At 39.8% G+C, this 14,294-nt stretch overlaps 1 protein-coding gene across 9 annotated transcripts in view; it reads right to left on the reverse strand.

Moving 5' to 3' along the window:
* atxn2 (ataxin 2) overlaps positions 1–14,294 on the reverse strand; it is a 103,854-nt gene that overhangs the window by 13,125 nt on the left and 76,435 nt on the right. For 4 of the 9 annotated variants that reach the window (XR_005635905.1, XR_005635909.1, XR_005635910.1 and 1 more), the window contains 10 exons: positions 12,101–12,283; positions 10,902–11,105; positions 8,428–8,535; positions 7,884–7,954; positions 6,297–6,640; positions 6,096–6,162; positions 4,001–4,144; positions 1,709–1,781; positions 1,205–1,398; positions 979–1,111 (listed from right to left, as the gene is read on the reverse strand). Coding sequence is in view for 1 of the 9 variants with exons in the window: in XM_039772184.1 (XP_039628118.1) it covers positions 979–1,111; positions 1,205–1,398; positions 1,709–1,781; positions 4,001–4,144; positions 6,096–6,162; positions 6,297–6,640; positions 7,884–7,954; positions 8,428–8,535; positions 10,902–11,105; positions 12,101–12,283 (1,521 nt within the window). In the remaining 8 variants the exon portion in view is untranslated. The remainder of the gene's footprint in view (positions 1–978; positions 1,112–1,204; positions 1,399–1,708; positions 1,782–4,000; positions 4,145–6,095; positions 6,163–6,296; positions 6,641–7,883; positions 7,955–8,427; positions 8,536–10,901; positions 11,106–12,100; positions 12,284–14,294) is intronic. The other 5 variants (XR_005635912.1, XR_005635908.1, XR_005635911.1 and 2 more) reach the window with 3 other exon arrangements.

Consider the following 14,294-nt stretch of genomic DNA (forward strand, 5'->3'; position numbering starts at 1 on the left):
AAAGAAGAGGGACGCCTCACGCCTGGACAAACTGGTGAGGAAGGCAGGCTCTATTGTAGGCACGGAGCTGGACAGTTGGCATCCGTGGCAGAGCGACGGGCGCTGAGCAGGCTCCTGTCAATCATGGAGAATCCACTGCATCCACTGAACAGGATCATCTCCAGACAGAGGAACAGCTTTAGGGACAGACTGCTGTCACCGTCCTGCTCCACGGACAGACTGAGGAGACCCCACACTATGCGACTCTTCAGTTCCACCCGGGGGGGTAAACGTTAATATTATACAAAATTATTGTCTGTCTGTTATACCTTCTTTGTTATCACTCTTTAATGTAATATTGTTTTTTTATCAGTATGCTGCTGCTGGAGTATGTTAATTTCCCCTTGAGATTAATAATCTATCTATTTATTTATCTATCTATCATATAGTGCCTTTCATTTCTATCTAAATTACCTAATGAACCAGAAGAGGGCGCTGTTGTGTGTGCACTGTATGACTTTTAAAGAGGAAAATCCTCAAAATGGACAAGTTCAAGCAGCTGCCCTCAAGGTCAAATTGAAACAGCAAACGTGTTCCTAGTTGAAGTCCCACAGAACGGTCCTCCATTTTAAGATGGATGGGTTTGCAAATTTGCCAATGCTTTTCAATGGGAAATTTTAAAAATTCATACAGGGCAATCTGAGATATGTGAACGAAAACTGAACCATCTTGACAAATTTCTTTGAAGGACAACAAAATCGGTCCACGGGAGTCCAGTGGTCCAATGTGGACAGACAGACAGACATGGGCTTTCACATTAGGTGCTTAACCCATTATATGTGAACTCACCTAAAAAAAAACAGAGCAAAGTAAGAACATTAAAAGTACTAACTTCCACTCGCAATTGAAGCAACTTATAAACCTAAGTTACTGTACTTATAATTGTTGTCCCTCAATAGCTGAACGTCATCTGCTGCTCTAATTCAGCCAGCCCCTTACCATACATAGCATGTGTCTGGTCAGCAGCACCATACTGTGTAGTAGAAGACGACACCAGCCCAGGCTGGCCATGCGCTGGAGGAGCCATCATGCGAGCACCACTCTGTAACACCGGGCTGTAGACATGTGGAGGCTGCACAGGGTGGAAACAGGTGAGACAAAAGTTCAAAGAAAAAAAACCCACAAAACTAAAACGGCTCGAAGGAAGGCAATGGATACACGTTACCTGCGATTGATAATGAGGTACTTGCTGAACCAGGGGCTGACTGGCAAACTGCTGAGGGTTATAGGTCACGTACTGTGCCGAGTATGCAGGGTTGGGTGTTACAATTGGTGGTCCTGCTGCTGACACCGGGTGCATCATGGCTGTTGTGCCTTGGGGATGGTGCTGGTCAGGTCGTTGTTGAGGCATGTTGGGTACTAAAGCACAAGTGACATATTAAAGAACGAGACAGAGACACACAGTTATTCCAGGGAATATAAGTTGATTTTATCATAATCAAGTGCTAAGCACAAATTCCAAATGATCAATAGAGAGACAAACTTTATACATTAAAATAATAAAGAGCACAGTGGGTAAAGCATTCGCTAAAGAAGAAATTCATGTATTTTAACATAACCGCCATCTTTGGAATACAAGGCAGCATTGTACAGGAAAGTATATGGGGAAAGTATCTCATGCAACACATGCAGCTATAAATCGAACAAAATGCAGCCAACATTCTCTCACCTTTACCTGCTCTATAGGGCTTCGTCTGGCTCACTGGCATGTGTGCGACTGGGACGTGGTACATGGCAGTCTGCTACAAAAAAAGAACAAACAATAAAAAACAACAAAACACACGCATGCTATAGCAAACTAACTATATGAGTGGGAAATCGGCCTTATAAACTGAAAACCAAAACCAACGCAGGTGATCGAGGCTGAAGGGTTACCAAAACGTGGAAGACATCTTCAAAGATTATACTGTTTTTTTTTTTGGGCAGTGGGGTTCATTAATTTATTAAACAGTTAAAATAACTAAAATCAGACAAAACACTGTACACAGATAAATTACAAAATGAAATAATTACACTCCCTCGGGGACCACCCCACACATCCCACTCCTTCTCCCAGCACTTCATATCACTATGTCAGTCGTAAATGATGTAGGTGGAAGAAGCCAAAAACGACAAGCGAGAGTGGCAGCTGGTTACCACAGCCGCCTTGCTGGACACTCGAAACCCAGTCCTGAATGACCTTCACTCAGTGCTGCCACTTGCTAATGTTAAGCCCGGATGCCCAATAATTCCTTGCTACTGACAACTCTAATGGTGTTCAATTGAGAAGAGAAACTCTAGAGGCCTAAGAGTGATGGGGAGTCAGTGGGTTTCCAATAAGTTATTAAAACAGACTTAGCAGAAAGGGAGACGAGGCGAAGAAGATTCAGTCAAAGGGAGGAAAGATCCAGCACAGCGCAAGAAACTTATGAGGCAAGATTAACAGCAAAAACGAAAGACAAAAAATAGTAACGTTTTGGACCAAAAAGTGTCAATGACGGGACAGTGGATTACTGTAACTAATTGTAAAGCCCAATCTTAAAAAATCCCCCCCTCTCGTAAAAAGTGTTTAGAAACAAACACAGAACAGGCACACACTATCAAGGACTTCCTGCTTGCACAGAGGTGGGCAGTGTCGGTCCTGGAGGGCCGCAGTGCCTGCGGGTTTTCATTCCGACCTAATCCTTGCCAGTCTCAGACCTTATTTCATTTTATGGCTTGTCACTATGAAATGTTAGGCTCTACTATCGTAGATTATTTTCCTTTCTAAAGATATCACCCAAATGATTTGAAGCCTAAAATGTGTCTGTCACATTCTACTCTTAAGTGTTTTATTAAATCAAACAGTGCAAGATGAATCCACACAGGTGTAAATGGAAACAAGTTGGATGGAGCCATTAGAAATGGTGAATGCAGCTTTTTAAAGGCTGAGATAAGCAATTAAGGGTGGGGAACCTTAACAAGTGAGACCACTAAAATGAAGCATCAAAATGTCATTTGAGCAGCAAATGCTTCATCAGCAATAACTGATTTCTCATTAAGAAACCTGCAGACACTGCGACCCTCCAAGACTGACGCTGCCAACCCCTGTGCTACTGTAACAATACAAAAGAAAAAAGATGATGAGAACTGGACAAATATTTTAGAATTAAAGTCCTAACTTTCCTCTAGTTAAAATTACAGACCATTAAGAGTTCTGGCTATAGGATAAAATGCCTAGAAATTAAAATTTTTTCCACCATGGGCATTTTCTCAGTGTCTGGTTATCATTTAAATAAGACAGCAACACAGAAAATGGACTCAAACTGGCCAGCTGAATGTAAAGGGCCTTTAAAGGTATGTGAATGCCCAAGGGACACCGTTATCAAAACTGTGATCCTACAGTACTGACAATTAGTTTAAGTACAAACTTATAGTCAAATATTAAAAATTCGATATAAAACTGGCTTGCAAACCAGCACCAGACATAAATTCTGCAAGCAAATAACTACAAACTGATAGAGAGAGAGATAGATAGAGAGATAAAGAGAGAGATTGAGAAATAGATAGAGACAGAGATAGATGTGAAAGGCACTATATGATAGATAGATAGATACTTTATAAATCCCAAGGGGAAATTCACAGTTTATGAAAGAAAGTTAAATTTGGGTGTTTTTGCTACAACAGCAATGGATGTTGGATTTGCTGCAATATCCAAACTTTTATAAATTGTGCCACACTCTTCCATTTGAGCAATTTTTTGTGGTAAACCAATTTATGAAAATGTTTGTTAGCCAAGTTAAGGGTTATAAAATATAATCATTTACTCTGTTGCCAACGATTAATGACATTTATTAAGGATGAAATGCTTGCAGTACTTACTCAATGCCCTGAAAAGTATTAATGCAGAACCTTAAAATGTTACAGAAGTGAGGAGGCTCACATCGCGCCTTCCTCCACCTCCACTTTACACATACACATATCATATACAGGACAGGCTTACCTGCACTCCTGGGCTAACCGGAAGGGGGTACATCTGTGGAAAGCACACCGTCTGGCTGTACACAGTGGGATGCTGCTGCACTACAATGGATGGACTTTGCTGAGCTTGAGGACGTGGAGGAGTAGGTGTAGATGCAGGTTTAGGCTGAAACAGGGAAAAATAAATAAATGTGCTACTGTTAACATTTAGACAGCACTCCACTTTTATGTTAAGAATCTACGATTTACCAGAAATAGAATGCTGTTCCTTATAAATGTTAGGGGAAAATAAATAACGAGTAAGGCAAATAATCTGGCTTTTTCACCAGTCACAAAGACATTTCCAGGATGGCACAGTTCAACAACAAGATGTCCAAGAATGAGACCCACAAAATGGCAGCTGAACAACAACAAAGGCAAAAGTTAGGCGCACCAGCCATAGGGTCAGCGTTTTGCAGCCTCCATTTGTCCATTATGACAGCAGTCAGGCTACAAAGCAAATTCCAGCATCGCTTAACCCACCCTAAGACAGAAAACGCGGACGCCAAACCGAGTTTCAGGTGCTACTTCATTTTCCTTTGTAAGGCACGGATAAAGGAGGCCTGTTCTGAATCTTTACCTTGGTCACAAAGTAAAAGGTTTGGGAGTATAGCCACTCTGAGGCAAACACAAAGAAGACTGCCCAAGAAGACGGGCATTTTAAGGGCAACTAAAAGCTCTGGGGTGATGTCACACCAGAAGTCAGAGCAATGGCCAGGAGCTTATTAAATATGGTATCTGAAGAAGAGTTTATATGGAAAGGTTCAGCTAGCTAGAAGAATAGAGGTTAATGTCAAGGGAGGTGAGGAAAAGCACTTGAAGCTGTTCAGAAGAGAGCAATTAGGTGCATCCCAGGACTTAAGGAGACAACGTCCTTGTCTGACAGGCTGAGAGAATTACAGCCGTCTAATATAACGCAGAGGAGGCTGTGCGGGGACCTAATCCAGACCATCAAATGTCTCAGTCTTACACTAACAAAGTAGATCCAGCAGAAATATTTCGATTAAATGGTGATTCACTAAGGCGAGGGTCACCAGCGGAAGTGCATTTAGGACTTGAGCCAGAGATGTGGGAATGTGAAACAAACTACTAGCCAGCAGCCATACTACCTGCACTTCAGAAAAGGTCATCCACCTGAAGCTAAGCATGTTTGGGATCAGCCAGTACTTGGATGGGAGACCGACCTTGAAGAGCTTGGGCAGCTGGCAAAGCCAGTAGGGGGCATCTGTGTGTGGATCCCAATGCCCCAGTGCAGTGATTGGGACACTGTGCTGTAGACTGAGGTCTTGTCTCTCTGTGGACATTAAAGATTAAAGAGCAGGGTGTATCCCGATGTCCTGGCATTTAGCTAAGTCTGGCCCCCTAATCATCTCCCGTTTCTCATTGGCTGATTATCTCTCACCCTTTCACCACCTGATAGCTAATGTATGGTGAGCATACTGCTGCAAAAATGGCATCCAGGTGGAAGCTGCACATTAGTGGTGGCTGAAGTGGATCGCCACTCACTGAAGCACTTTGAGTAGTGAGGAAAGTACTACATGAATGTAAAGAATTAATAGTTATTTTTATTACCGTGTCATGGATTTCCAGCAGAAACCTTGACAAAGGTTAAGAAGAATCTAAATGAGATATTGGGACCGCCTAGCTATTAGCTAAACAAACAAGTGACAAATGCACCGAGTGGTGTCCTCTTGGTGGTCAAATGTCTAATGTTCCATAAGAGAAAGAATGAAATAGAAGATGAGAAGGGTAACAGAGCAGTTTTTGCCCAGTGGGGCTGGGTGGTCTCATGGCCACGGAATTCTTGCAGAATGTTTTTTTTTTTTTCTCTAGCCCCCTGGAGGTTTTTTTTTTTTTCTGTCCACCTGGCCATACATGTTTATATCCTGTAAGATTACATCCTGCCTGAAGAAGGGGCCTGAGTTGCTTCGAAAGCTTGTATATTGTAATCTTTCTAGTTAGCTAATAAAAAGTGTCATTTTGCTTGAATTCTCACTACATTCATAATGGCTAACACGGTACAACACCCTAGTACCATATTCCATAACAAAGCTATAATGCACAGCAGCAATACTCACTTGTGTACAAAATGTCCTAGGGTTAAATTCCTTAGCATTTGGATTCAAAGTGGATTTTCTGACCTGTCTGAAAGCAGAAAACGCAAATAAAAAGAGCAGCAGGTGTTGATTTATTCAACCAATCGGTCCAACTGTCCCATTTAATAAAGTGATCTTGTCGGCTGTTCTGTGCAGTGTATTATTGAAAAATAAGAGACTTACTCTGGGGTGGTGTCTGCTTTTTCCTCCTTGTCGTCTTTGTCATGTTTGCTGCCCGGGCCAGAGGTCTGGACCCCCTGAGAGGCAACATCTGGTCCCTTTCGCTGCTCTAAAGTGCAAAGTGTTGACGGAGGAGTGCTAGGGCTACTGGGCTTACTGCTGCTGCTACTGCTGCTGCCGCCGCTGCTTCCCCCTGTAGTGTTGCTGGCAGAGTTGTCCTCAATCAGCAGCTCCTTATTAAGTGACTCGGACTTCTCTGACTGGGCGTCTTTTAACTTTTCAGGAGGGTCTCGTGGTTTGCTTATCATCTGGTCAAACACAGGGTCAGGAGTGGAACTTGGTTGTAACTAAAACAGAAACACACTTGAACATGTATATATAAATTAAACCTGCAAGGCCGCAGAGAATATCAATGAATTAAAAAAAAAAAAAAAACACACACAAGCAAAGCAAATAAAGGGAATGTAATGTTGGTGCTGCTAAAGTTAGAAAATGGAGCGAGCCTTCACAAAACTGATCATGTCATATCTCAGTGCAGTCTCCACACTTCTCAATGCACTTGCCCCACCTGCCTGGCAATGCCCAGATTCTAGTAGAATAGAAGGTTTTGTCTTGTCCTCACACCACTTTCTTCACATCGTCATCTTTCTTGAATGAACGACCACCCAGATGGTTTTTTAGTGGTCCAAAAAGGGGGAAATCACTCATGCCAAATCTGGAGGAGAAGGAGGATGTGGCAATATCTCAAACTTTATTTTCTCCAGACAAGTCTTAGTGTTCTTAGCAGTGTGTGTTTCATTGTCTTGCAGCCCACAAAAGGACACCTTGATAAAGCAGTCCCCGCCACTTCACAGTGGTCTCCAGCTAGTCGCAGGAACTTGCACTTGGTGACTGTAGTACCCCTCGGCATTAAGTGTTCGACAATAACTCGAGTGCACTGCCAGGCAGGAGGCACAAGTGTATTGAGAAGGGTGGAGACTCCATTGAGAAATGACATGATCAGTTTTGCGAAGGTTCGCTCCATTTTCTGATAAATCATATTTTCTAATTTTAGCAGGACTCCCCCTTGTGCTACAAGCCTGGTAAGCTCACGGGTAAATGTAAGCATGCTGTCTACCCGATTATTTTCTAACCTTTTAATTTACTTTGGGGACACAGAAGACTTAGACCATCATGGCAATACTGGACACAGGAAATAAAGCCAATCTCACAGTGCTCAGTATGCATGACAGGGCACATACGGTGTGTGGTCGCATTTCGTAGGTCGCCTAACTCAACTGCATTTGTTCTAGTTTTGTAGTTACTTGCAAAATTAATGCAATACGTTTTTAAATAAAAGGTAGACAACATAAATTTCCTTCATTCTTTCATAAAAAACAAGTTATACCTCTTAAGCATTTTATGTAAACTGTATGTTAAAATACATATTGGGCACAGTTTTTTTCATTTCTTCATGATGTAAACAAGCAAACAGGCCAGTAGAACAGCTTAAAACGGTCAAATGATTTAACATGTCGTATTCTGGCTGGACATCAACTAACAAACAAACCAGCCAGGGATTTCACAGTAGACTTACAAACCAATACTTACTCGAAAATCGACGCTAAATTTCTTTAAGTTATCGATTTGTTTTCTGTGGTCCGGGGCCATGCAGGGAACAGCTAGGGAAAAAATATGAATTAGAGAACCTTCCAAATAACCACTTCACCAAATGATAATGAACATGTATGTGATATTATGTCTCAACTCAAGATAATAATTTCTTCACACTGTACCACATGCTTCTGTCTGAAGTGATGAAATGTGACTTGGATGCTACAGGTTTTCAGAGAAACAGGAAATTCGCACCATGCTGCATATCCTAATTGAAAGCCAGCGCTAAAGAAGTAATGTTACAGTCCTAAACTCAGAATTATACTTCTTTCGAAAAACAAAACCAAATCACACAGAAAACTGGGTAAAATATGAACTGTTTAGCCATGATCAAGAATAATTTCTAAAAGCTCCTTGGCATTAAGGCTTGGTTTTTAGGGAAAGGTTGATTAAGCAGATCGAACTCGCACAGAACTGGGAAAAGACAAAGAGGAAGAAGACAAATTAAGATTAAGTTTAATAAATTTAAAAGGAACCTTACCCTTAGTAACAGGTTTTGAGAAGTTTGGTGAGGTCTCATTTGCCTTGAGATTGTCTTTGCCTGAAGTGGGTGAATTTTGCCGTGGTTCTTGAAGCCTGGATTCTTTGGCTTGAAAACGTTTAAAAACAATCGTGAAACAAAAATGAATGACTAGGTAAGATTCAAAGTATTGAACAAATACAAGATATCTGGCATACATGTGACAAAGTAAAACAGACAAAGATATCAGAACATATAAGCTGAACTAATTCTTCAATTATAGGTAATCAAAATGCAAAGATAATTACATAATGACAAACAGAAAGACATTTATTTTAAATATATATGTGATCTAATCACACACAATACCAATATACTTTAGTCAAACTTGCTGTAAATAAGCTCAAAAACGTTTCTATATTAGACTTTGTTTTTTTCAATACAAGAATCTGAGTTGCAGGTGGTGTTAACATTTTTTTCTATTATTTAATGTCGCAAGTATACACACCTTGTCAAAATGACAGTTTAGAATAAAATGAGTTTCGCATACAACATTTTCCATTTGAAACCGAATCTGAACGGATATCAATCATTTCTAACAACTGTTACTGCAACCTCAAAAAAAAAAAAAAGATTGGTTTCTACTAAACAACAACTTTATAAAAGCAAAATAGTGCGTATGTCAACAGACACGCTGCAGATTCCCATGAGCACAGGTAGAGTGCAGAGCAGTGCAGAGGGCTAACTAATGCTGTTTGTTAAGGCTGGTTCTGTGATCCCTGCTATCAGTAAACTGCACTTTTCTGCTTCCTAAAATAAGCATGTTTGATTTATTCTATGAAAGGAAGGACTAAGAAACCTACAAGACTGAAGAAAATCCCCAACCTGCCCAGGTTACTTCTTCATAGTTGTATTTACACATACGTGAAGAAGTGTCATCTTCATTCAACTCTTGTACATTATAACTGACCTATCCAACTTAATTTATTTTTCATCAATTATTTTCTGCATTTCACATATCGCACAAAACGTAAGTGTACTAAATATGTTAGATTTTACTTCTGAGAGTTTTAAAGATTCTCACTCCATTTAATATTTTTAGAAATCCGTGAAAATCACATACCTTTGCCCTACTAAACATTTATATAATGCCACTGCATCAATACTAGCTGTCAAACTTGGCAGCTCAGTCAGTTCTGATTCGGCATATGAAATGCTGTATGTGTTGGCCATGGTGGTAATCAACATACCTTTCTGCTTATGGAAGCATTACTTCCTATTTGTTATTTTTAAACAGTCACTGTGGTTGATACTTTTATGCAATGCTTGCATTATATCAAGAAATGGAAAAAAAACAGCGTACTAAAGTACCTGTAAAATGCCTTCCCTTATTGTCTACTCGAGAACACGAAAAAGCACAACAAGCAAGAAAATATCAAACAAAATGAGACTACGTCAAATCAGTGTGTACCAAAAGGCCACAAGAGTGCACACCCTGCTTGATTCAGAAGGAACTCAAATTTCTGTATTCACGGTGAATCAAAGTAAAGGACAGCACATAAACAGAGGTCAGGCAGTCGTGCCTTTGTCTCTCTCTCTCGAGAGGTAAACAAGGGTAGCACACAAGTCGTATTCCAAGCAAAATTTTTCATGTCCAAACAGGACATATACCAAGCGGTACTTATTCCAAAGCGGACGTATACCAAGGTACCACTGTGTGTGTGTGTGTGTGTATGTGTGTATATATATATATATATATATATATATATATATATATATATATATATATATATATATATATATATATATATATATATCAATCAGAAAGCCTCTTTGATTTCTCTTTTGCTAAACCCAAGGCTGAAGTTCCTTATTTGAACAAAACACGTCTACTATACAATAAAACCCTAAAATCTTTGTGTACGGTCCAAAGATCAATCTGATTAGTCGGCTTGGCTTTGATGATGCAATGAAAGAGGAAGTGAAAGATGGAGTAAAGATGTATGAAGCACACTGAGAGAGTCGCCAAAAACAGCAAGTATAAAACGGGAGAGGAGGTGAGAAGAAAGGTGCCTAGAAAATAATGACAGAGGCTTTATGGCAACACGCTCAAGAAAGGCAGCGCAAGTGAAGAGAAGTTCACAAACACGCGGGTACAGAGGAAAGCGTTAAAAAATATTTGTTAATTATTCTATTACCCGACTTCAACAGGTAACACAACTAGGTCGTTATAAAGCTTTTGCTGAACTTGCTTCTCATTGCGTTTTCACAAATCTTTTAATTAGTGCAAGAAATTTCGAATTGGCAAAACTTTAATCCTCACAATTTCTTTTGCTTTCAGTGTCCTTTATTGTATTTGGTCTGCCTCGAGGTGTAGATATCATCAACAGTGTTAACTATTAGAATTTTGTGTTAAAATGAAAATGGCGTTTTCTGCAGACTGACCTGAGAAAGTTAGAATCTGAATATCAAACGAATTAAACGCAGCGACTTACCTTCTACTGATGGCGTAATCGTCCTGTTTGGAGCAGGACTGGTGGTCGTGGGTGAAGCTGATGAAACAGGCATGGCTACAGGCTCAGCAGGGATGGTACCCGCCTGAGGAGAGGGTAGCGAGGAACCACTAGAAGCACTTCCAACACTGTTCTGTCGAGGAGACTTAGGCCTGTGTCCTTTGGGAGATAACCGGGAACTTGAACCTAAGAGTCAAACATCATTTATATTTTAATTTTAACACTTGTCAATAAAACTGGCAGAGCTTTAGAACAAATTTGTTCGTTTATACTGTAGGCTCTGATTGACTGAACCTGCTTAAACCAAATCACATACAAGATATAATTAAATCTAACACTAAGATAACTATAGAAAAAAAACTGGATTTGCACACATGCATGTTAATCAAAAAGTTAAGTTTCTAAATATAATAAATAATACATTTAAATAAAAAATAAATGATTCTGCTGTTTTGGGGTATATCAGTCACAGGGTTGAGTGGAGTCAGGTGGAGAACTTTAGAATTGTCTGCAGCCTAACATCAGTAAAACTAAGGAACTGCTGACAGACTATCTCCACAACAAAGAGCATCTAATATGTATGTTACTATCCAGGAAGTGGATGGAGAAGTGGTCCACTCCTACAAGTATATGGGGGTCCACACCAATGACACATTGCACTAGTGTCAGAACACAGGCTCTTCTTCCTTAGGAGACTATGGTTCTTAAATGTGGGAAGTGACATCCTTCATATCTTCTACTACTCTGTGATGGCCAGCATGGTGCTCTGGGCTGGTAACACCAATTCATGAGGCGCCCACCGAATCAACAAGCTAATTAGAAGGGCAGGCTCAGTTATGGGGAGGTATAAGAAGAGAAGAGGAGGAGTGCCTTTATGAACAATGATGCACATCCTCTCTGTGACACTGACACAGAGTGCCTTCAGCTGATGAATTATCCCAGCAGTCAAAAAGTGGGATTGGGCTCCATTATACCAACAGCAATATGCCTGTATAGCACCTCACTGGGACTGTCGAGTCAGAAGTGTTTCTTGTCCCTCCCCCATTTTCTTCCTTTTCAGTCATCCTGTTGTGTTCAGACGATAATGCATCTGTGTTGGTATAATGTATGCATCTACCTATCGATCTGTTTATAAGATTTTCACCCTATCTATCTATTAATAAATGAAGGCAACTACTTACTTCCGCTAACCACAGATGACCACGTCCCACCTGAAGGACTGGTTCGAGCGGCAGGTGCTGCCGACATTTCTGCAGTTGCAGTGTGAGACATAAACTCAACACTAGAAGATACACCACTCCGTCCTGTCGAGACCCTGTGGCCCCTGGGGGTTCGCTGCGTTTTAGGAGACATCCTGGGAGGACCTAACAAAATCATAAAAAATAAAGAAATAATTACAAAACAGGTCATTGCTTTTCAATAATGTTTAGTTAGGCAACTGTTAAAAAAATATTTTCTGTTACGCTCTGAGTAGCCCATAGGGGAGAAAAACAAGAACCCCAGAATTCACTATGCAAAAAAAATAAAATAAAATTAAAAAAAAAAAAAAGTTTGACATCCGTATATCTGCAGCTCAAACAAATAACTATAAAAATGAATTTTTTTCTTTTTTTGATAAACACATTTCACAATTCAAATTTATTACAGGAAAAACAAATTCAAATGACATTTGACAAATAAACTGCATAAAGCTAAAATATTGAATTAAAACAATAACAGAAACATAAATTAGTACACCACTGAACATTTTAAAGGTCACTCTTTGAACAAAGCCTTAGGACCGACAGTTCAAATCATCACCAATATCAGATCTCAGGCGTCAGTTGGCCTCGAGTCCCATTTGGTCCCGATGCTGCATGCTGGCATCACTTAAAGTCGATGCACAAAGTCAGCCACTTTACGTGGGCTTACTACACAATCTAATACAGGATACAAGCGACTGTCTTATTAAAGTGGTCAGTTAACGTTCCAGTTTCCTTGAATCAAATATTGAGGAAATCATTTGAAAGCATACTTGATATCTGACACTTGCTTCTTTGATGCTCCCCAACAACACTCTTTTAAAAACCGATGATAAACTTTAAGTGGCGACAAGAAACGCAATCACATCATCTGTATCAAGTTACAGCAACACTTACATTTCGGACTACAATAGTCATAATAGTGCACATCTCACCACCAACAGGCCTTATGCACAAACTCTCAAAATATCCCAGACCCTAAATTCGACTATTTCTAATAAAAAGTCAATGAAGATGTGCACTGTACCATACTGCATCTCGGAAAGTGGATTTATACTTATCTGAGAGGGCAATTTTTTTTTCTTTTCTTTTACTTTCTCTTATACAAAGTATAGGGTAAGTACTGTAATTGTCCAAAAATTAGACCTCGATATTTTGATGAATCTCAATGTTTTAGACCTCTCCGAGTCTGACAATACCATTTTAGGAATTATGTTTGTGTGTATGTATAAACACGGTAACTTCAGTACACTTTGTATGCAAAATTTGGTTGACCTAAGTGAAAGTGTACTCAAGTTACTGTGTTTATACACATACACAGAGAGAGCCACACAGGCATAATTCCAAAAATGGTATTTTTGGACTCATGGAGGTCTAAAACGTCGAGATTCATCAAAACCTCAAAATTACATTTTTTGGACAATTACCATACTTTCCCTATACGTCACATACAAGAAAGTAAATACATAAAAAACAACATTTTACTTTATAAGATCAGTGGAATTGACTTAAACTTCTTTTGTCCCCAGGGGGAAATTAATCTCTCTCTTTTATATAGTATAGCTTACAGGAAGCTGTAAACAGGGAGTTTTATTTCAAAACTACACCACCATCATCTTGCAAAACGGGACTGTGTCATCATGAGTGCTCGTTTTGTTGGATTTCTTTTGAATCTGTAATATTAATCATTTTTGGCATTTACTACCATAAATATACATATAATTTTATCATTATAATAAGTTAAATGTTGTAGAAAGTTCACTAAAGAACTGCTGAACTACACACTTTGTCTGAGGGGAAGGCACACATCTTGGTCTCAATCTGCCAGACTCACAGACGTGATTTGCTTGTGCACTGATCATTCCACCTCGCGTTTTCATGCAGCTTTTTGCATCTTGTTTAAGGGCAATAAACTTAGAGCATACAGACATTTTCACATTCGGGGGAGTCCTGTGCACTTAACTCCTGCAAAATGTGAGGAAAAACTGTCCTTCAATTTTTATTTTCTAAGGGCCCATAATCTGAAAATTGCTCCAAAGGCATTGTAAAATGGCTGACCCCCACAGACTATGCGAAAGTCAAATATCCCTCGGGGATTTATAAAATGTATCCAAAAAAGGATAACCTTGACCCT

Source organism: Polypterus senegalus, chromosome 12 (genome assembly GCF_016835505.1).
Source record: "Polypterus senegalus isolate Bchr_013 chromosome 12, ASM1683550v1, whole genome shotgun sequence".
Taxonomy (NCBI): domain Eukaryota; kingdom Metazoa; phylum Chordata; class Cladistia; order Polypteriformes; family Polypteridae; genus Polypterus; species Polypterus senegalus.